This window comes from Calypte anna, chromosome Z (genome assembly GCF_003957555.1).
Source record: "Calypte anna isolate BGI_N300 chromosome Z, bCalAnn1_v1.p, whole genome shotgun sequence".
Lineage (NCBI taxonomy): Eukaryota > Metazoa > Chordata > Aves > Apodiformes > Trochilidae > Calypte > Calypte anna.
Genome location: NC_044274.1, coordinates 38,645,358 through 38,670,072, shown reverse-complemented (window position 1 = coordinate 38,670,072; position 24,715 = coordinate 38,645,358). Strand labels below are relative to the sequence as shown.

Here is a 24,715-nt window from a genome sequence, read left to right as displayed (position 1 = left end):
AGATTGTACTGCCTCATTTAATTATGCCATCAACGAAAAGAAGCAGGGTAGGAGTTCTTCTTGTCAGTGTCCATTTCATCCTCTTCTAAGCGAGAAACTGGAATAAGGAAGTGTTGGTCATTTAGGTAGTGTAGATACCTACTTTTTCTCTCATACACTGCCTGCATGAAAGCGCTTTCCCATGTATAAAACAGAGGAATTTCAAACTATTGGGAGTAAATGGCAGAGTAGAAACCAAAGCCTGCTTTAGGTTACAGATACAAGCAAATAGAGTAATGGTAACCAAAAAAGGACCAGACACCTTTGGCTGTACATGTGAGTGTTTCCAGGGGAAAATTCTTCCCAAAAGCATTCCGAGCTTGTAGATTGCAAGTCACCTGCACCATGAATATTATTTTAATTTAATTTATTTATTTATAATTTCTGTAACTATTGTGATAATAAACAACTGCAAGTTAATGTTAACATTTAAGGGAGAATTATTATTAAAGTCATAATAAACTTTTTGAGACAAAACTGTCTTCTCCTTATCTCTTAGGTTGGCAAACTGGTTAAAGAAGCAGCAGGGAAAAGCAATCTGAAGAGAGTTACATTGGAACTTGGAGGAAAAAGTCCTAACATCATATTTGCAGATGCAGACTGTTAGTAGCATTTTCATTATATAAACCTAGTACTTTTGTGATGTTATTTTTCTATTCTTTATCAATAAATTATTTGTATTCCTCCTGCTTAATGCAGGAGGAATTTTTAAATTTTTCTGCTCATGTCATAGCTTTAAGTTAGATTGCCACTAAAAATTTATAGCTCCTGAGTGGATTTGAACCTATGACAACCTGTCCACCCATAAGATAATTAAGGATCTTGATGCAACACACATACAGAACAAAAAGAAGGTAGAAGGATGATAAACAGGTTTATTAGCTTTCTAGGTGTATACTCCTCTTAGTACTGCTGACAGGGCATGTGACGCTGAATCAGCATTTCATGCAGAATAGCTAAATGTGTTTTCCTGGGTGTACTGTGCTATCATGGATCAATATATGTGTTCTAAGGGTACCTACAAATAGAAAAGTGCTAAAACAGGAAACAAGATGGTGTGACAAAAGTTTGTAAAGGATTTGTGATGTGACCATTCAGGTTTATGATCTGATGAACTCTGCATTTCTTTGCAGTGGACACAGCTGTGGAATTTGCACATATTGGTCTGTTTTACCACCAGGGACAGTGTTGTATAGCAGGATCTAGAATTTTTGTGGAAGAGCCCATTTATGATGAATTTGTTCGCCGGAGTGTTGAACGAGCAAAGAAGTACACTCTTGGAAATCCACTGCTGCCTACTGTACAGCAAGGCCCTCAAGTAAGTAATGCAGCATGTTTCAAATATAATTGTGATACAGCATCATAGTTTAATGTACTTTTAAACTTACTGTTGTATTAGTGACAAGGCTAAGTACAATTGTCTAGTGATTTGTCAGGAGGACCAGGAAGAAGAAACTGGATGTTTGTACTATTATAGTAGACATAATAGTGAGACTTCTTTCTCTTTCTAGTTGTTTTTAGTATGAAATAGAAAAAAGATATATTTAGAAATTAAATGCTTTGACAAAGTTGCAATGCAACAACTGTAAAAGTACAGGTATGTTCTCTCATATCAGACGTTAACATATTTGAATAGTGCCACTATAAGTGAGCAACCTGAGAAAATAAAATTTAATAATGTTTTTTCCTCTTTTTCAAGGTGACAGTGCTTCATTGTGCTGCTATCAGTTTTAGAACACTGCAAAACCAAAACATAATTTTGTACTTTTTCCTGTTTTTCTCAAAAGCTTATGTCAACAGCTTTCCCATTAAAAGAATGTTAAAAGGAAACAATTGTAAAATATTTTAAAATCACTTAAACCTTTAAAATCATTGCTATCACAGTGCTGTGGATTTTTTCATCTAAATCTGTAATTCTCATAATTGCTTCTACTACAGGATATATGCTTGACAGACCTACTATGAACATATATGTCACAGAGTAAAGGAACAGACAAATCAAAATTCAGACGCAAAGCAGCTCCCACACATTTGATTATACGTAACATGTTCTGCTTTGGCTATCAAAGTCATTTCATCTCATCAAAGACACCATGTAAATCAGAAAACCACATTCCAAGCCAAAGAAGCTTGGAGAATTTCAAACCAGTAAGAATGCTAATCTAATGTCCCACAGTATATCTTGCTTACAAGCCAATATGTTCAGCTCAATAATTTAAATGCCAGTGGACAGGAAGATTCAAAAGATAAACTCCAGATGTCTTGGTGTACAGCTAATAAAAAACTAACAGGAAGCCAATGTCATGTTATCGTATCTCTACTGAGTTTTAAATTCATGCTAACAATTTAAATGAGAGATGAAAGTATTTTTTCATTTTAAAAAAATAATTTTTTTTTTTTTAATTTAAAGACTGTGAAAAAAAGGCCTATCTGAAAACCTTTGAAAGAGTGCGAAGACTCTTTTCTTCTCCACTCTCATAGTTTGCCTCTCTTGACCTCTTTTTCTTCTTGGCAAGTTTTAATATAAATCTTAACCTTTTCACAGGTTATCAAAGTTCCTCCTTTTAGAACTAGCATGATGCAATTTGATGGAAAATTGCATCCGTGTGGTATCTTTTGTGGTAATTATTTTAAATATCTCTTTGCCTTCACATTTCTTGTCATGTTTTGACTAATCCTTTTGATAAAAAAAAAATGATAGACTGTTTCAGAGATACTGACTATGTTCTCCTGTCACAGAGTCTCTTTGAAAGCTATATTTGCCCTCCAGCTCACAGGCCCTCTGGGACTAACACCTGCCTCAGGCAACAAATTTGACTAACATTTCACACAGTGGGAGACAAAGAGCAAAAGACGTTCAATAAAAAAGATCATATTTATGCTAATTCACACATTATTAAAATGATTATGATAATAGTAACAAAGGAGAAACTGAAAACCATGTGAGCTGTATCATCTAAACCTGAGCTTCACTTCAAAATGTTTATGCACAAGAGATATTTGCCACTAGTGTAAGAGAAATTTTATGTCTTCATCATGCAGAAAGGTGATTGTTTGAAAGCAACATGACAGGAAGAGTGTAGTGAATAAAAATCACATCCATATAAATATACTTAGAAAGTAATATCTTTGTCAATCTAAGCTTTTATCACATCTTTAACTGAATGGTTGTTTAGTCTACTATGCATCCAGGGTTGCCCAAAACCTTTGAAATTATTGTTATGTTCTATGACCAAGGCAATACTTATAGCTTAAACTGAAATTCAACCATTTGCAGTTGGTAAGAGTACTGAAAGAAGTATGAAATATATTAATTTTACAATTTTGATTTTCCTTTTTTACTAAAAAAAACAAACAGGACATCTGTACCTCTTCAGCTAATATTCCTATGTCAAAAATTCTGATTTCTGGTCTGTCTGAGAAAAATCACCAAAGTTTTGGGACTTCGGTGACAATAATATTTTCAAGGTTCTCCAGCTGTTCCACTTCAACACATGCAATTGTGTTGAAGCTGGAACATTGTTAAGTTCTGGCTAATGAGATGGAAGAACAATAGTTATCAGTGTGTGCTGTTTTCATTCCTGTAACATCTTCTCCTTCAGATTGATAAGGAGCAGTATAAAAAAATCCTGGAGCTAATTGAGAGTGGGAAAAAAGAAGGAGCCAAACTGGAATGTGGAGGAGGTCCATGGGGAGACAAAGGTTACTTCATCCAGCCGACAGTTTTTTCAAATGTTACAGATGATATGCGCATCGCCAAAGAAGAGGTAAATAAACTCTTGGCAGTCTGTACTGTCACTGGAGACTGACCGTATAAATGTCTGTACAAAATATCCACTTAGAAGGTCAAGTGGCTACATAAAAATGTTCATAGTAAACCGGTCATTTTCTTAGTTTCTGATGCCCATTTTACTAACTCAGTGGTGAGGGAGAGCAGGATGAGGCTGGCCTTCTAGCATCAGCTCCAGTTTAATTTGACAGTAGATCAGTAATGATGAGTTTCTGACTTTTTGCATCATCCCATACAGTCTGTGTGCAAGTGTAAGTCACAGTAAACTGTAACAGAGTAAAACTGCTGGGAGTGGAACACATAATACATCAAAGCTATTTTGCAGTAAGAGAAAACAGTTAGACTGTGCTTCCATAGGTATTTTGTTGGCGGAAATTACAAAAAAGCAGATTGGATCAGATTGTTTCTGTCAGACTGGGAGGCAGGTATGAAACTGTAAAAAAGTATGTTTCTTCATAGAGGTATTAGTTTCCACTGGGTCAGTGAAACAGCTTCCCTCATGCTATTTTGAGTGTATTGAATAATGTAACCCAAGAGCCAAAGCAATTAAAAGAATATTGAAGATCTGAAGCGCACAGATTAAACAGTGGAGGAACTTCCACAATTTTCCTGATCCATGTAAATCAACCCCTGCAACTCTAATTATAAACTAGCCCTAAACATTTTGCAGGAAATGCAAATGGAAAGCTCACAGTCTATGGGAGTATAAGTAATAGGATGTGGTAATGCCCCCTGCCCTAGCCAGGCTTGGCATTGTGTGGTGGGCATGGGTACCTCTATCTGGGAACACAGAGCAGTGGTAGTGGGAAAGCCAAGTCTGGGGCACTGCTATGTCTTGTAACACCCGTATGAAAATCAGAATTAGTTGGTTCACTTCACATACATGCCCAGTTGTGCAGCTTCCTGCAGAGCTATGAGCATAAGATACAGTTGAGGGAGTGTAAAAGTTGAATGTCTTCCTCAGCTCTAACACTGGAGGTTAGCAAGAAAACATCAATTCCTTGGTAAGCAGCATGTAACATACTGTGACTCAGTGCTAACTACCCTTGTGGTGCATGTCTTCTCATCTTTATTTGTTTTCAGCATTTATAATTTTTTTTCTTTATTTATTGTTTTATAAGTAAATTTACAATAGTCTATATTTTTTTTGATCCCTACAACAAAAAATCATTTAATCTGAATTTATAATCCTTTTTAGAACTCTATGCTGATATACACTCTTGACTCAGGAATAAGGCCATTTGGCAGAAATAAATTTTTAAAACCTAAATTATTTACAGTAGCTATCTGTACTAGTACACTTTGTATGCTTCCTTGTATCTGATACAGATATTTGGACCTGTTCAACAAATCATGAAGTTTAAATCTGCCGATGAGGTTATCAAGAGGGCAAATAATACTACCTATGGATTAGCAGCTGCAGTATTTACCAAAGACATTGATAAAGCACTGACATTTGCATCTGCTCTTCAGGCTGGAACAGTGTGGTAAGTAATGGTTTTTAAAACTGCAGGTGCCAGTGTCAGTTATTGTAGTACATCTTAACACTTCTTTCAATGTAATACATTTATATTTAAATAATACATACTTTAAAACAATATCTCATATATATAAATATATAATTTTATATTTAGATTCCTTGCCACCTTTACAAAAGTAGATTAATGCCACCCTCCTGTGCCTCTCTTTCCCTCACCTTTCTGTACTTAATGGCCTATAAAATCAATTTTTCTTGTAAGTCATCATAGAATGTTCTGTAAACTTAGTATGAAAAACAAAAATTACTTGAAAGGATACAAGAGTAAAGAAGTGAGAGTGCTGCTTTCCTTTCCATCCAGGATATAGAAGTAGCCCTAATACTTACTTAATTTGGGGGGATTGTTTTCTGTACTGTGTAAATAAATTAATTATCTGAAGTTCTATGTGCATTAACCGGAGCATCCACCTGTGATGTAAAATATTGATAAAATGTGGCTGAAAGAAAGAAAACAATGAATGTGGAAAACTTCTACAGCTAAAAGAGCAACTATTTCCAGAGATGGAGAAGAAAGAAGCAACCTACACGTAGCTGGAAAGGCAAAGGCTGAGAGACACAAGAGTGAAAGCTTGGAGAAATAGCAGTCTGAGTCTAATGACCATCACTGAGAGAGAAAGATATTACTATCAGTCTTGATGAGTGCTAGATCCCTGACCACATGCGTAGCTTCTGTTAATGCTTTGTTTCTCTGAACCTTGAACTCCACTTATTTTTGTAAATACATCACTCAGACATGGTTTTTTAATATCAGTATAAGTTTTTTTATAGTTGAGAAAAACGCTGATTTTTCAAAAGCAATAATTTTCTTGTTATTCCAGGGTCAATTGTTACAGTGCAATGTCTGCCCAGTGTCCTTTTGGAGGATTTAAAATGTCAGGAAATGGGAGAGAAATGTAAGTAAATATTTCTTAAAAATATAGATGCACATGTATTGCAAAATGAAATTCCAAAAACCTACTTAAAATATTCCTAGTTAAGGTGCACAGTCAAATTGTCTATACAATGTTCAGAGGCTTCATATTGCCTGAGACAATGTCAAAGAATCCCTCTTTAAAACAATGACTAAAATCACTTATATAAACAATTTTTAAAAGTTACCTGTTTAAATAGTTTGGGGCCGTACTTATATGTAAAACTGATCACTGGTCAAGGTTGTATTTGCTGCCAAGAGCTGAGGTGGGTTTTCATTCTGATTTCATTATTTATACTTAGGCTGCCTAGGGAGGGGGTTGAGTCACCATTCCTGGATGTGGTGCTGGGGGATAAGGTTTAGGGGAGAATTTTTTAGATTTGGGATGATGGTTGTACTCGATGATCCCAAGGGTCTTTTCCAACGTGAATGACTATGTTTACAGATTTTGGTATATATACAAAACCACTATTTTCATGAAGATACATATGTGTGTAGTTTGTGAAATACCCTTCAAAACGGCAGGCTTTTGAAAACGTAAGAAACTTGGAAATCATTGTGTTAAACAAGAATTCTGTTTGCAAGTCTTGTAACACCAATGTTTTTACAGTATATTCCAGCTTGCTCAGAAGTTATGGCAAAAATAGTTCCCTGTAGACTTCTCACATTTGTTTTTTTCACAGACTACAAGTAGAGTAGTATACGGAAATGATCAAACTAAAAACTAATCAAATTCTTTCAAACTTCTAAGATTTAGTCCAGATATGTGAACCATATCCTGTATTTACTTGGCAACAAGAGAGTATCTTTAAAGCAAAGCAAAAAAAAAAACCAAACCAAAATACATAAGTATATATATATATACATATATATATATTATTTTTTTTTTAAGAATTAATAACTAGGGGTTTCATGCTTGCTCATCACAGGACTCAATCTTCTCCTGATGGCAAAGGTCCCACTGACTGCCAAGGAAATAAAGTTCTGCAAGTGCTTAGAGCTTTAGTAAATTTCAAAAGTACTATGAAGAACTATTTTGCATTTGCTCAGTGCCAAAAAAAAAGGAGATAATAAATTCTGAATTATAGCCTTTTGATGAAATATTTTTGGGATTTATTAGCACAAAAATAAGATATTATAAAATTATTTTTCTGTATAGCAGTGTACCTTGAAGGAGTTAAGCTTTTGTGCAAACGAAGTTTTCCTTAATGCTAGGTTCAAAGTTAGATTAGTAGGCCAATAAAACTATTCCTGCTAAAGGGCAAGAAATGGGTTATCAGTAGATATCCATCTGCCATGGAAAGAAGTTTTGTGAATATGTGGCAGTTGATTTTAGGAGAGATGAAAATATGCCGTTGTGAAACGACTGCATTAAAATAATCAGGTATTCAGTGTATCAAACCAGTGACTTCCTTGAATCTCAGAATAAAAGTCCCCGTATAATTCTTGAAATGAGAATACTATTATGAATTAAACTACTGAATGTCACAGACTAATAGAATGGTTCTTCAAAAATTAAGAGAATCAGTAAACATTTTCCCACAACAAAAGAGTCCCAAGTATAGATTTCTGTTCTGCATACATATGAGTCTCGTAAAATGGCAATGAGAACTGGATAACATTATACTTTAGCAAACTCTTGTTCTGTAAGCCAGTCAGTTATGTCTAAATAGTTTGAGTCAGATGTCAAACTTCTAAGCACACAAGTAAACTTTGTCTCGTCAAGTGAAATGTAAAGGTACAGTCAGACTAATAACAAGTCAGTAAATTTTAAGTGTTTTTCACTGGAAGATTTCATATTGGATTAATATAAGTGAGGTGAAGCCTCTATTCTTTAACTGTATAAAAAATTCTTGTCATCAGAGGAAAGCCTTGCCAAATTACTTGTTGAGCGTGCCGGTGAAGACATAACATGTGCATGATTTGCTGCACAGAAACACAGTTTAGAAATGCATTAAATTGACTGAACGCCATTCTTTTCCACAAAAATGAAATTGCTCTCACACTTCTCTCTGGAGACAGTTGCTTGCTGCAGCTTTTCAAAAGGCTTCTAAAACAGTCTAGCTGTATGGATGCCTTCTGAATATATCCACTATACTTGCTATACAAATGGACAATTGCACAGCACCACCAGAAATCCCACCCAGGACATAATTCATATAAAAGTCACTAGCATAAATATTGTTCTTCATTCTTTTTTTATATAGGGGAGAATATGGCCTTCATGAATACACAGAAGTTAAGACCGTCACAATCAAAATCCCACAGAAGAACTCATAATGCTGACTAAGGTGCAGAATTAAGCATCTTCAAACAAATCTGAAAAGGCTGTCTGAATTCTCAACAGTTTTAAATCTCAAATTATTCACCAACCTTGTTGCTTTCGTATTGTGTGAGATGTACTTGCTTATATTAACAATATAGAGAATAATGTAGAAAATTTTAATGTGACTAATTCAGAGAAGGTAATGTCTGCTACATAGCTAACTAATTGTGAAATTCATGTTCAGAAAAAACTATTGTCAGTGGAAGTTCTGTGTAGTGCTATTAAAATATACCCTTCTCAGTATATCCTACAGGTATAGTTTGAATTTTTGCTCTTTTCTAAATGTTAGATGTCAAGCTGTCCTTGCATTTACTTTTCTTTGTGGCCTTAACACAAGCACTTATGAGTATTAAGCGGATATCTGCTTTCCTGTGTCTTTCAAAAATACTGGACTATTATATGCATTTCTTAGACTACTACATTTGTTCACCATGTTATACAAATGTATGCTGGATAATATTAAACAATATTAAAATCCACTTCCAATGCCTAATATTGTTCCATTCATTAGTCATGTCTGTGTCGATTTATTGTCTATACGTAGCACATATTTTATGTTCTTGAAGAGGCACTACTATCTCAATGGTTTGTTCAGGTCCCCAGAAGTGTATTATATTGGCTACATGGAGAAGAAAGTCCCTAATTCTTTAACAGTATTATAAACAAAAATTATGAACACACAGAACACTGGACAATTTGCAAAGAGCCAGTATTTTGCCTTCTTCATCTCTTCTCTGGATGAAGAACTTGACAGAAGAATTGTGCCATAGGTATATCTCTCTACAGATCTCTACATTATCTGTCCTTCAAAGTGTCAATTCCAAATTATATACATCTGTCCTCTGAAATAATTTTTTTAGCCATCGTTGCCAAAGAAAACCAATCCTGGTTCAGTTCACGAAACAATTAATAAAATCATAGAAGAAGGAAAAGAAGGAAAAGTGAGTCAAAAATAAAAATATACTATAGCAATAAATAGCAAAGATACTTTTGCAGAGGAAAGCATAGAGAAGAAAGTACATGTATTGAAATAAATGCCAAACAAGGGGAAAAGAAAAAATTCCAAAAAAAATTTATTCCTGCAAAGAAGAAAAGAACAGCAAAATACTCAGATTTTAAAAGTAGTAATGAACATAACATTAGAGAAAACCCAGATGCAATGAAAGATTCAATATTTTAAAATATATGAAAACCAGCATGTAGAGAAGGTATAGGTCTTCATAAATATCTACTTTGCAAATTCCACTGTTGCTGAAGTCAATTGTAGAGGTCTCAATGGAGAGAAATGACAGTAAGTTTATATTTATATTTTACTTTGATTCAGGAGTACACTTCTGACACTATACACCTCATCATCCCCACTTGCCTTCTTTGGTTCAGATTGAAAAGGGTAGCAAAACTGGGTGCTTTTTCATTGGCACTAAGCCAAGGAATGTATTTGCCTTGTGTCTGTTATGATCCAATTACTAATATCCATTCATCTCTGACAATCAGACTAGAATTAGTCTGAAGCAATTCCTCTCAGAATGTGTTCTGTGTGGGCAGTTGGTTCTCATCTCCTCACAATGTCCTTTGACAGCATAGGACTGTAAATCCAGTCCTATCAGGATACGCTGTCCACAACTTCAAGCAAAAGCAGACAGTGACTTTGAAATATAACCCAAGGAAAGGGAAAACCCAACATAAATAGCTATAGGAGAAGAATGCATAGATGTAGTCTTCTCTACAATGCCTAAAATATTTTAATACTGTTCTCATCAGTATTGTAAATACATTTTAGTTCTCATTTGAAAGTAAAAAAAAAAAAAAAAAAAAAAAAAAGGTAATAATGGTCTTGTTTTTCAGGCTTAAATATTTTAATGTGATTAAAAGGTAGCATCTAGTAGTGGCTTTAAGTTCTATTTTTTTCAAAGCCTTTAACTTAGAGAAGTGTTTCTGTTTATATATTATGCATGAGGGAGACTGATAAAGAGAAAAGAGTGAGAGAAGGCAAAGAATGTCATTCAATCAAGGTGAAACACCCAGCTTTTTCATCAGAGCCAAGTACAGCTTTGGGTTAATCTAATGACACCCTGAATTTGTTCCCAAGAGGTGCCAATGTAAAGAGATACACCTTTTGGCAAACAGTAAGCTAAGGAATTCAGTTTGTGTGTGTTTCCCTAGAGTACTTGAGATGCATTTGAAGGAGGCAAATACAGACTCACTAAGTTGCATAATCTGGTTTACCTTACAAAAGCACATCAATTCATAGAGCATAGAAAAACTGTGCAGCCAAAAGAATTTCACAATATGGTCTCATCTGTTCCGCAACCACCCAGTTACTAACATACATTCAGGTCCAGGAGTCAGTTTGTGTCCACACTGCACACACAGTTAGTACACAGTCTATCTGTGAGTACAAGGGACAGTTTTTCACAATTAAGATGTTTGTAGCTCTAGGCTTAAAGATCAGACAGTATCTTTGCATCATATATGCACATGGGAAAAGTGACTTGAAACCACCTAGTCTGGGTAGGAATAAATAACTATTAAAATAATAATAAACTAATAATTTACTTGTATTTTAAAAGCATTTACATTTTACTTAACAGCCATTTAAATTAGAACTCCATTACACAGGCAGTTAAGGAGATCCTTTCTTTTTGGACTTGAATCAATACCATGTGACTTCTGCTACATGCCAAAGCAGAACCATTGAAATTTACGGGGATGAAACATAAGAGAAACAATAGTTGATCTCTATGTAAATATTAATTATAATGTCAGTGAAGTTGTAGTCAATATTTCACAGAGAATTAAAATTAACAGAAGTGAACTCAATTTCCTTTCAAAGCTCATGAAAAATCACTGCTGTGGTCAGCAGCAACTATTAAATTTATATTTCATATTTGGATGGAAAAAGTGATATTTTTCATATATTTTTCCAAGACAGTGGGTGTCTGAATAAAAAACCTACAAAAAAAAATCCCAGCAGACTTGAATGGGACTATTGAATTTCCAGTGAACTATCTTTCTATCCCCTTAATACCAATGAATGCATACTTTAATTTTCATGAAAGCACGGCCAAGGAGACATTTTTGCAGCCACCGTATCTGTGTCAGGCAATTTAATACCATACAGAGAAGCAAGTCCTAGAAACACAGAGTTAAAGCCATTGTCTTGCCATCACAGAGTCCATCCCTGCCCCCATCAAGCTTTTTTTTCAAGATAAAAGAATCTGTTGAATGGCAACAGCAGGATATAGGGAGCCTGAGGCTGTTTCAGTCAATATAGTGAAGCTGCAAGGAATTCTCTTTCTGATTCAAGAAAGGAAAGTACTTATAATCCTCGACTGCCAGATATCCAGGTCTTAAGACTGACAAGTGAATATATGGAAAAAGTATTCAGAGCAAGAAAGGCATCTGGCTTAGATAAGTAATGAAAAATTCCCTGGTGGAGTAGGTTTTAGAGAGGAATTTGAAAGATGTGAGATCCTGGTAAGCAAAAAGAACTGGGTGTAGGAGAGTGGGACATTCTATCAAGAATACAAAAAGTAAGGGCAGAAAAGATAAGCACAAGAAAAAGAGAAACAACAGCAGAAGTACAAGGACTGTGATGAGAAACAAGAGTAAACATGAGGATCTCCTTGAGATTCTCTAAGGTCTCATAGAACCATAGAATGATTTATGTTGGAAGGGACCTTAAAGATCACCTAGTTCCAACCACCCTATATGGGCAGGGACACCTTCCACTAGACCACGTTGTTCAAAGCTACACCTTTTTTGGCCTTGAACACTTCCAGGGAATGGGCATTCACAACTTCTCCAAGCAACCTGCTCCAGTGTCTCACCACTCTCACAGTAGAGAATTTCTTCCTAATATCTAATCTAAATCTAGCCTCTTTAAACTTAAAGCCATTACGCCCCATCCCATCACTACATATCTGTGTAAAATGTCCCTAAAACCTGCTCCCTTCTGGGGCTTTCCTGAAGGCCTGTCAAGGTGCCTGTGGATGGCATCCCTGCCTTCCAGTGTGCTGATCACCCCACACAGTTTGGTGTCACTCAATTCCACCACCCATGCTGCCAACAAAGATGTAAAACAGTACCAGCCCCTGTACCATCTCAGCACCCCCACCATCCTTGATAAATGTCACTTATCATTGGTCTCCATTTGGAGATGGAGCCATTGACCACTACTCTTTGGGTGCAGCCATCAAGCTAATTATTTATCCACCAACTGGTCCATCCATCAGGGCCTTGTTTAGAGACTAGGATGGCATGCAGTCAATGACACCACAGGATGGCAGTGTCAAATGCCAGGTAGGTAACATCAGCTATCATAGGATCATAGAATATGCTGAGCTGGAAAGGACCCATCAATATCATCAAATCCAACTCCTGTCCCATTGTAGGGCCAGAATGACAGCATGACAGCATGTTCCTGAGAGCATCCTCCAAATGCTTCCTGTACTCAAGCAGGCTCAGTGCTGTGACCACTTCCCTGTGGAGCTTGTTCCACTGCTCTACAGCCTTCTGGGTGAAAAGCCTTTTCCTGATATCTAACCCAAATCTCCCCTCATGCAGCTTTCTACCACTTCCTTGTGCCCTGTTTTCAGTCACATGAGTTAAGAAATTAGTGTCAATCCCATCCTTCCCTTCATAAGGAAGACATAGATTGCTACAAGGTCACTCCTCAACCTCCTTTGCTCTAAACTGAACGATCTAAGTAACTGCAGCTGCTCCACATAAGTCGTGCCCTCCAGACCCTTCACCATCCTTCTTGTTCTCCTTTGGATGCTCTCCAATAGCCTTTTGTATTTTCTATACTACATTGCCCAAAACTGCACACAGTACTCAAGGTGTGGTGAGACCAGTGCGGGGTAGTGTGGGACAATTACCTCCCTTGACTGGCTGATGATGCTGTGTTTCCCTTGTCCACTAGTGCTGTGATCTCATCTCAAAGGCCAGAAGATTTGTGGGGTGGCAATTGCCCTTAATGAAACAATGCTGGTTTTCACCAAGTGCCTCCTTATTTTTCACTTGCTTTAGTATAGTTTCCAAGAGGATCTGCTCCATGATCTTGCTGGGCAGAGGTGAGACTGACTTGCCTGTATTTCCCATGGTCTTACTTTTTTCATGTTTAAAAATGGAGGTTAAGTTGCCCCTTTTTCAGTCAGTGGAAACTTCATCAAACTGCAAAATTTCTCAAATATAATGAATAGTGGATGAACAACTTCATTCACTAGTTTCCTCAGAAGCCAAGGATGATTCTCATCGGATACCATGTAATTACGCATCTCACAGTTATTTATGTGATCTCAAACCAGACTTTCTCCCAACTTCTTTCTCCTTAGTCCCTTACACCTTAGTCCCTGGCTTTATTTCAATAACTAGAGCCCTAGCCTGTGAAAACTGAGGCAAAAAATCCATTGATTACCTCAGCCTTCTCCATATCCCAGGTAATCAGGTCTTCCATTTCCTTCCAGAAAGGGCATACATCTTCCCTAGTCTTCTTTTTATTACCAGGGTAAAAGCCTTGTACCTGTAAAAGCATTTCTTGCTACCTTTGAAGTACCTGGCCAGATTTAATTCTGTCTGGGCTTTAGCATTCCTAACCTGGTCCCTGTCTGCCCAGAAAATTTCTATGTATTTCTCCCAGGCTCCCCCTCCTTGCATTCACCCTCTGTAGGCTTCCTTGAGTTTGTCCAGGAGCTCCTTGTTCATTTTTGCAGGCCTCCTGGCATTCTTGTCTGCCTTCTTTGTTAGAATGCAGCACTCCTGAACTTGTAGGAGGTGATACTTTAACATCTAGAAGGTTTTTTCAGGCTCCTTTTCATTCTACAGGTGTATCCCATGGTACTATACCAAGCAGGTCTCTCAGATGCCAAAGTCTGTGCTTCCAAATCCCAGGGTAGAGAGCTTGCTGTGCACCCTCCTTGCTGCCTTAAGGATTTTGAACCCAACCCATAATGGCCACTGCAGCTTCACATTCTCCACCTGCCCTTTCATTGTTCGTAAAAACAGCTCCAGTACAGGACTCCTCCTTGGCTCCTCTATCACTTGGAAAAGGAAGGTATCATCAACACATTCCAGGAGCCCCTTGTATTGCTGATGCTCTGTGGCGTTGTCCCTCTGACAAATACTGCAATCAGAGGCTACTCCTGTCTGTCTATCATATTCTCAGTCTTCTTTGCTGGGTTCTCTGTAGCAGATGCCCACTTAAATGTTCTCTCTTCCCTTTAGTCCTGACCCCTAAGACCTCTTTCAGATTCTCATCCATCCCCTGACAGAGATTCATATGCTCCAGCTGGTCATTGACATAAAGGGCAACAGCCTCTGCTCATCTGCCAGTCCTTCCTAAATATCCTGTAAGATGTCATTATAATTCTTTAAGAGCTAACATGAAGGGCTTTAATAGATGAAGTGTTCTCTACAGCTCATGTCAGACTGTAGATGTCTTGTCTGTTTCTTCTGCTCTCTCTCAAGTCATGCGCCAGTTCTCTTGGTGTTACCTCCATCTCTTGGTACTCTTCCATCTATCCCCTTAGAGAAAAGTGAGATTTAAATAATTCCTTATTAGGAAAAGTCTATTTTAAAATAAAGTATCAAAAGAAAGGGTCTCTGAAAATTAGGTAATAATTGTTCTCTGTGAACTAAGTGGGAGGCCCCAAGGACTGAGTTATAACCTTTGCTATGCCAAGAGAAAAACAGTGGCTTGATGAATATACTGCTCTGGAAACCAAAGTCAAAGCTCTGGAAGCACAAGATAAACTGACTCAGTTGCATACTCTTGTAGGAAGGACATAAATCACTTGTTGCATGAAAAATTGGACAGGAATAAAGATCTCATAAGCAAAACTGAGTGTTAGGAGAGCTGACTGTTGAAAACTCAACTCATGAAGCAGTTCTCATAGAGAAGCAACAAAGATGATTAATACACAGTAAAACAAAGGGGCAGGGCAAGAGGAAGAGACTACAGCTGCTTGTAGAGAGATCTGGGAGAAGTATTAACCAAGTTACAATAAGGCTTTCCTTGGTGGGAGCAGAATAGAAGTAGCCAACTTTTCCAAGAAAAAATTTTAATACTGAAGGTTATTTAAAGCAAGCAGAATAGAAGAGACAGCAGAAAGGAGAGTGATTGTTTGATTGTTTTAGTGTGTCTCTCGAAGGAAGATTGTCTAGCTGATGGGAAAGAGTAAGTAGTCTGTTACTTCTCATATTTACAGCATAAAGATTACTATATTAATTTGATATAATTTAACCCTATGAGTAAATCAGCAGTATCTTTCACTGCAACCTCCTTTTGTGCTGTTCAAGGATCTTGGGGTACTGAAATGTAGCCTCTTAATACATATATTAACCTCTATATCTGTGTGTGTATGCAGTTTAGTTTAGAGACTTAACTCTTCAACTAGATCTATGTATCTTATTATAACATATTGTTGGTTATTGATTAACAATCAATATTTCTATTGATAGAATAATTTCTATTGATAGAAAATCACATAATCCAATTTTGTGATTTTTTTTAATAATAGTGCCAGTCGACCTTAATTTTCTGATATTTCATATCACACCAGATCCATAATTACATGTTACTGAAACCCCTATAGCTACACCCCTTCGTTAAAAACTGTTTCACAGACTGAAAGTGGATTCAGTCACACCCAGACTCTCCTCTGAGAAGTTTAGAGATCAAGGGCGTCTACTCTGAACCTCATGACTCGACAAAAGAGCCTTCCTCATTCTTTTCACTGAGTCTTGTGGAAATCACTCCAACCTCACTCTGACTCAGTCTCGCCTATCCCTGTATTATTTCCTCCAGTCCTCATGTAAATCATTCCAATCCAATTCCATACAAATGCTTTTGCTTAACGAGTAGAGTAATAGAGTGAACTTGCTTTAAAATTGTAAAGTCACACTTCCATAAATATATATTAAAATAATTTTTTCCTGATATCTTTCCTAGTGATTATTTAAGTTACCTTTTCTAAGACTTCCTACTCCCCTCCACAACAGACCCATTCAGCAGAAATTCAGGTGTAGCAAACACAATAATACTTATATATCATCATACCTGGCCACATAGCAGACGTTATCAAGGCCTTACTAAGAGGTTCCTTGCAGGTTTGCCAGTCCAGTAATTCAGATTCTACATTCATTCTGAATAAAGCTCCTTATTACACTTAGTGACCATGCTTAGGACAGAGGATCACACCATGTGGTGACAGCATGATTGAGACTGGCAAAGCTTGAGCAAGATAAGAGATTTATCACCCTTGGAAGGTGAGAATATCTGACAGCTAAATTATTGAACCAAGTGAGAATAAGCAGCACGTTCAAAAATTAACTATATTCAAGAACAAAGAAAAATTTTGTCTGAGTGTGAAGGAAGAAATGTGTCATGTGAACATTTTATTTGGACTATAAATAGGTTTCATGAATAAGCACATCAACACATATTTTGGAGTTCTCATTATGAACAAACTGCCTGTATTGCTAAGCACACCACCCAGAAAGCTGACTCTTGCATAAAGAATCTTTGACCCTGATCATCCACTTTCCTGATGGTATTATTAAAAATAAAACATAAGATTCTGTGGAATTTTCTATCTTCAGAAATTCTCATGGAAAAGATTCCATTCAAATTATTTCCTATGTGCCCTCATCAGCAATCAAAAGAGCACTTATTTTCAGCACAGTGCACACACCCTCATACCTCACAGTGGTGAAGTTCACATTACAGAGAAAAATGCCAATGCACACATTCAGGTGACGAATGAACACAAGAAAATCATAATCTATCTACACATACTTATCCGGCAGATGAGTATGATGTATATATACAGTAAACACTCATTACAAATTACTTATTCAGTACTAATATACTAATTATCTATCACTATTGTTAACCTGTTGTTTTAGCTTAGTGAGGAATTTTCACAAAAATTTGGTCTATTATTTCTGCTATGTGTCCTAAGTCAAAATTCTCTAAAACAAAACAAATGCAAGCATTTATTTTTTCATGTCCTGAACAATGAGACAGTTATTTTTGTTAAATATGGGAGGCCTTGAGCATAAGTTAACTAAAGCTAACAGAAGGAGTCTGAAGTTTGAAGGATAAAGGACGTGCAAGAACTCACCACTAATGCTATTGTGGTTGTAGGAATCTAAAGGCAGAACACATGATTAGAAAGATGTGAAATCTTATTCAAGAAGATGTTGAAGAGCAAAACAACAGAGAAAGTCTTGAGAACAAAGTACCTTCTCCATGCCACCTCCTGGCTGTCTTTTCTCAAGCTTGAGAAGGACAGTGATAACCAAAGTACCACTTGAAAAGAGGAACACTCCCAGCTCACATACCCACATTCCAGCTCAGCAAAAAAAAAGCCCTAGTTTCTTTGTTAGTCTTCCCTTAAGGCATCTAATGTGCAATGAGAAAAGCTGTAAGATTTATACTGCTTCAGCTGCCTGCTCTTCATGTACCTACTCCCCATGCCCCAAGGCTAGCTGTTTGTCAATACCTATATAAAGGAGGTGTTTAATATGAAATTAGCTTTCCCGGGTTGCATGCCACAATAAACAATTTCAACATGATTGAGAAATACACACAGAGAATTATTTACATGGGCAACAGTCTAATAAACAAGATTCATACCATGTATCTTGCTGATTTGTTGTTGTTGTTGTTGTTGTTGTTGTTGGAAAGGTTTCATTACATTTCTCTCTAGACTTCAGCAGAAAACAGAAGCAAAATTTGCTGCCACTAACACTAAGGAGGAGTTAATCCCAATGAGAAAATATCCTCAGAGCCTAAACCTCACAAAGCAATGTGTGTTTTTCATTCACAGCATGTTTTCTCCGCCTGCACTGTATTGCTGTACTTCTCTTCAGAGAGGTCTTATGTCTAAAAAGAATGGAAAATGTCCATGCATTACCCTATTCATCATTACAAGACCAGTCATGTCTGACAACATGTCACTATCTCAGGAATCATCTACTACTCTTTCTTTTCTGTATTTTATATCCTAGCCACCACTAAACAGGGGAGCCCTTGAAGAACCTTCAGTATTTTATCTGTTACTTTTCCCTGGTTCTGTGAATATGTAGGTTGAATATTAAACCTCCACTGGCTTATTCACTGTTAAACTTTGAATTTCTAAAGTATGTGGCCTTATTGGCATTGGAAGAAATTTTTAAACTTTATTTAGCAAAATAACTAATTTTTTAATGTATTTGTTACACATATTTACAGCTTATTTCCCTTATTTTTTTCCTGTAAATATTTTGCTTACAGAAAGCTGGATTTAAGTACTAATCCTTTGTATACAAATTTAAGCTTATATGTAAGGCATTATGGAATATATTTACAAGATTCGAATATTAAATAATTTTATTTCATAAAAGGAGATAATGACAATTTAGAACTTTAACATACTGGAGATACAGAAAGAAAAATACATATGCCTTCTCCTTCTTATCAAGCAGACCTGTTCAGATTAAGGGTACAGTGGTTTCCCTGTCTCCTTCTGTGCCTACTTCCCTCACACACAAGCAGCTGTGTGGGACGAGTGGGGTGAGTCAGTTTGACTCAGATTTTTATATGGTTTTACGTCAGTTACACTACTGGGAAGAAGATATTCACAGCTCATTAGGAGTTCCTTCATGTCATAGGAAGAGCTTTATATGAGAAGCTAACTGTGTGTTAAAGTGATCACTTCCTAACTGACTGAAACTTTCCCTAAGTACCAAATCTGCTGACAGTTTTCAAGTATTAAAGTACCCAGCATTGTCTATGTTGGCGTTGACTTGCTGAAGACAGAGACCAGCCTGAACACTCTATGGTCTAAAAAAATGTCAATCTCATCCATCAGGAGACTGTTTAACCTGAAGATTTCTAGTGGTGCCAGCTGTTACTAGCATTGATTTTTACAGCTCCAGTTATCCATGTGATTCATGTGAACATGTCCAATGAGCATTGCCATGCTCTGAATAGAAGAATCAGTTATTCATTGTACCCTGATGCTTTATTTCTCTGGTATTTCTGCTTTAATTTCCAAAAACATGTTCAACATTTTAGCTCTTTAATTTTTAAACAAACCAAATGGATGTATTTAAAACTAATCTTTCTCTTGAACATTGCATAGAATAAATTATTTGGTGGGGTAGACCTTTAATAATAGTATGCAACCAGGGAAATGTGTAACAAATGTGAGGACAGAAAAAAGAGCATACCAGTTGAAAGAATCCAGAAACAAGTTAAATATTTAAAACTAAAATTCTCATTGTATAAATAGCACATAATATGATTAGACATTAAATATCTGTTTACTTTTTAGTCACTGTCCTCTTCGTGAGAAAACTTGCTGCTTGAAACTGCTGATGCACAGACCTCTGAGTACAAGCATCAGCAGATGTTTGCACATGGACTACAACCACCTAGCAAAATCTATACAACCACCTAGCAAAATCCATAAAGTCAACGTCAAACCTTATTCATAATAATCAGATGAAGGCAGAGGGACTCCAGTGAATAAGGTGAACAAGATTTTACTTCCCCATATCTTTATGGCCTTGATAATTAAAGCTTGAAAAAACAATCAGGACCAAAGTTATAAAGTAAATTAAGAATATTTGCTGGGAAGGTAGAAAATATATATGCCCACAGAGAAAAAATTATCTGTCAAGAATACCTGCAGAAAGATTTATATAAAGGAAATGTACCTAGCCTCAAGGAGGTGATAGCACAACATTACTTTAACTTGGCTCATCTGTCAGTGGAGCAAGGAACACATGAATGGACAATGATCCAGTTACTGTAGCACCAGAAAGGATTTGAATTTAATGTAAGATTGAAATATTCTTTATTCTATTATCTTCCTGGAAAAAAAAATACTTTTTTATGCCACAAGCCTATATAAATTTGTAAAATTGAGCTTTTAATTTATTTTTTTTTCGTCCCTCCTAGAGCACACCTCAGAACTCATAGAAACCTGAAAAAAATGTCATAAATGCTCAGGTAACCCAGCCTGCTGTCCATGAATATTTCCAGAGGTGCACTGAGTTCTCTATCCAAGTGGGTATATTAAGAATATAAAATGAAATCTGCACAATTTCGTAGGCTACACATCGAGCTCACAATTGTGAAATAGTCAAAAGTAATGGGGAAACTACACACAGCACAGACTACAGGCGGATCCTGCGTTTGCATGCAGCAGGCCCTGGAGTCACTGGGCTCTGAAGTCGTTCTGCCTCAGTCTATGGCACAAAGGTGCTTTGCTGCAAGCGAAACAGTAGAAAAGGGGACAGTGCCATCTAGAGAGCAAGCTGCTATCGGCTTTTCCCCGAAGACAATAACCAGAAGGAAAAGCCCAGTACCAGAGATTGGAAACCGGAGTCGTGCACAACAAAAGCCATTCGCAACCGAGACCCAAGAACATAAAAGGTGGAGCGGTGGACTGACTGCTCACACACTGTTAGTGATGCTATGCGATGCTTGCACAGTTAAACAACAGTCCGCACATTTCATGAGCAAACTTCTGGCATTCCCAGAAACCCTGCAAGCAGTTGTAGTTCTGTAAACTCCTAAGGCAGTTGCTCACCATGGATGCAAGGCAGTATCTTATGTTGCTGTGACCTCTGCTGGAGGAAACATCAAGGCACAAGTAAATTTTTTTACCTTTTTTTTTTTTTTTTTTTTTTTTTTTTTAGGCAACAGGAAGGGAAAATTGCACTTTTTACATCAATATAGTCATTAAAACCGTTTCTTCTTATGCATTCAGGTAAGATATAAGTTCATATTTGATGGCACATACTACTGTGAAACTAATGGTTAAGCATTCACACACCTGGTCACTGACTTTACAAGGAACAACTTTACTGCCCTACTTACTGATCCTAGTCAGATTTGGAGCAGTTCTGCAGTGAGAACCTCACAAACAGATAAAAGGGCTAAGAGTTCATACATAACTTAGTACATGGTCCAGTCGGGAAGAAGAAGAGAAATAGCTTAAAAGGAAGTGGATAGGAAAACAAAGGCACTAGTAATTTTTTAAAATTTTCTTTAGTTAACTTTAATTCAGCTTATTGAAGTGAGCATGAAAGGCATCCTTCCGCAGTCCATGAAATAGTCCATGAAATATTTATTAATTCATACTTTAACACTGGATAATGATGATCTCTGTATCTATAGTTTGTAATGACAGAGTCAACAAAGTAGAAGCTAAACTGCAAGCGAGGTACACAATTAGTATGGAGGAAAGGAAAAGAACAATAAAAAACCCAACCCTCTTTCAATGATTTTTCAGTGCTTGAAAATCTGGAGAGGTACCAGTTGACTGGCAAATGTTGTCCCAGTTTTCAAGAAAGCCATTAGGGATGACCTTGGTAACTACCGGCCTGTCAGTCTCACCTCAGTTCTTGGTAAGATGATGGAGAAGATTATTGTGGGAGCTATTGAAAAACAGTTTAAAACCAAAACAGTCATGGATACCAGCCAACACAGACTCATTAGGGGAAGGTCCTGTTTAACTAACTTGGTTTCTTTCTATGGCAAGGTAACCCACTTAGCTGACCAAGGGAAGCCAGCTGGTGTAATCTTTCTGATTTCAGAAAGGCATTTGATACTGTCTCTCACAGTATCCACCATTGCCAGCTGGTCAAGGGAGGTGATTGTCCCACTTTACTCTGCACTGGTACAGCCTCATCTTGAGTACCATGTGCAGTTTGGGGCATCACAGTAGGAAAAGAACATAGATCTACTATAAAGTGTCAGAGGGCTATGAGGTTGGTGAAGGGTTTAGAGGGCAAAGGGTATGAGGAGAGACTAAAGGCCTCTGTTCAGCCTGGAGGAGACTGAGGGGAGACCTCATTGCACCTTACTGCTTCCTCACTAGGGAAGGAGGAGGAGCAGGCACTGACCTCTTCTCTCTGATGATAGGACCTGAGGTTATGTTAGGAAGATGTGCTGGGGGAAGTTTAGGTTAGATATTAGGAAAAGTTTTTCACCCAGTGAGTGGTTGAGCAGTGGAAGCAGTTCTGGCACTGAGCCTGCCTGAATTCAAGAAGTGTTTGAATGATGCTGTCAGGCATCTGGTGTGATTCTGGAGGTACCCTACACAGGGACAGGAGCTGGCCTTGATGATCTTGATGGGTCCCTTCCAACTTGGCAGATTGTATTATTCTATGATAAAAGGATTTTACCACCCTTATTTAATTTGACTTAGCGACAACTTTAATAAACAAACAAGCTATAGGTGGGATATAAAGCTAATGAGTGCCACTTAGAAAACGTAAGAGTCATGTCTGAGATCTCATATAATCTTTAAAAATAAATATATCCAGACTGGTATAAGTATAAGGCAGTGAGGTAAGCTCATATGTTAAGTAATCAAATTTAATTTTAGTTCTGAATCAGTTAAATTCTGCTATGTACTGTAAAGAGAAGCAGTAGAAACAGAGCAAGAAAAGAGTCGTGAGGGCTTTCCCAGCTGTTCATTAAAACAGGAATACTGGATTCTTCCATGTAAGAATGACTTGGATAAGACTGCAGGCAATGGACCCACTATCAAGGTGCACTTGGGGGAGAGAAAAGAAATCAGAATTTTCAAGGTCCCTTCATTAAAATGCAAAGGAACTTCCTGTGTTGATTAAATAATACACATTGCATAGAAAAAGAAGGGTAAAGAAAAGATACCTACATGAAATTAAGTAAAAAAGGCAGTGAGCCCTGAGGGCTAATTTCATGTGTACAAGGAGGAGGACTTCTGATGTCAGAAAAATACTGCATGGCAGGATGGCTCTTTCAACAGCATGGGTTAAGTACAGGGCACCTACCCTTCTGCACCAGCCCTGTCAGAAGCATAGTGCCACTGGTGTGGTTGAATTTCCAGCCTCATGTTTCACAGGCAGCAGACAGATATATAGCATGAACAGAAAGGAAACCTGAATGTGCCTCCCCTGTCCAAAGGACGGGTCTGAGTTGTGGCATAGAGGAGTAGCAGCTGCAGGGCTGGGAAAGGTTGAGAAGCCTCTTGCCGTGCTGCTGGTGGACATTGTGTCTCAGAAAAGAAACAGAACCTTCCTTTGCTGGGTCCAAGTGGTGCCACAGTGCATGGCCAGACCATGTCACCGCCAGGGCAGTGGGACTCCAGACAGGGCTATTGCTAGAGATGCACCACCTTAACACTGCACAGAGAAGTAAAAAGCAGTAACTTCCCTGTTCTTGTCAGCATATGTCTGCTCTTCTCAGTGCCTGCTACATCCTTCCACTAAATTATCCTTAAAAGTCTGGTGCAACATGAAACCAAACCCTAGACCAAGCAAAGATTAGAGACAGCTCTGTGCTGGCAGTGGTGCCTTTGTATTTTAACTGAACAAATCTGCCAGGACACAGTCAAGCAATAAACAAGAGAAAGTTCCTTCTGGCTTCGTGTGGCTTAGTTTGCTTTAATTTAACTCATAATTTTTCCACAGATTAGTGTAAAAAGCTTGAGGGACAGATTTCCTATCTTGATACTCAGTTTGATGAGTGAGATCAGGCTACCTCTTTGATATAAAGCAATAGTTAGAAAATAGGGACCCACAAAGTGATAACCAGGGTTCCCAGTGCCACCAGAACCCTGGTATGGAGGGGATGGATGGATCAGAAGGCAGCTAGCTGCCTTTACAACCTACCTTAGCCATAGGTGATTCAGAAAACCCCTAGAAGACAATATTGAAGCAGGAGAGGAAATCAGATGTTAACATGTGATGTGCTTTGTGTTCTTTGCTATAGCCAATGTTCCATTTTCTAAGCAGTCACAGAACATAGATCATGGACTGTTTATAAGTAGGTATGTAGGCAGGTAGGTGGCTAGATCCTTAGACTGCTAGCTAGATGATAGATAGATAGATAGATAGATAGATAGATAGATAAGGGAGATAGATAGAGAAAATAAATAAATAGTTCCATAGTCTTGCTTAGTGATGAAATTAACCTCATATTATACAAGCAAAGAGTGGGCACTCAGTTTCTCTCAGCTACATTTGCAGCAGTTTGTCACCATACTACAGAATACTTCTCACTTCCAATTAAGGTTACACCACTTTTTTTCTCTGTATGGTAATGACAGAATATGTTTTCCATTATGC

At 37.4% G+C, this 24,715-nt stretch overlaps 1 protein-coding gene across 1 annotated transcript in view; it reads left to right on the top strand.

Annotated features, from left to right (window-relative positions):
- The window catches only part of ALDH1A1 (aldehyde dehydrogenase 1 family member A1), a 32,458-nt gene extending 23,377 nt beyond the window's left edge, over positions 1-9,081 (top strand). Inside the window, exons 8-13 of the mRNA XM_008505849.2 lie at positions 539-641; positions 1,173-1,357; positions 3,642-3,806; positions 5,159-5,316; positions 6,185-6,259; positions 8,484-9,081. Coding sequence (XP_008504071.1) covers positions 539-641; positions 1,173-1,357; positions 3,642-3,806; positions 5,159-5,316; positions 6,185-6,259; positions 8,484-8,556 — 759 coding nt within the window. The 3' untranslated portion in view covers positions 8,557-9,081. The remainder of the gene's footprint in view (positions 1-538; positions 642-1,172; positions 1,358-3,641; positions 3,807-5,158; positions 5,317-6,184; positions 6,260-8,483) is intronic.
- Positions 9,082-24,715: the final 15,634 nt, after the last annotated feature.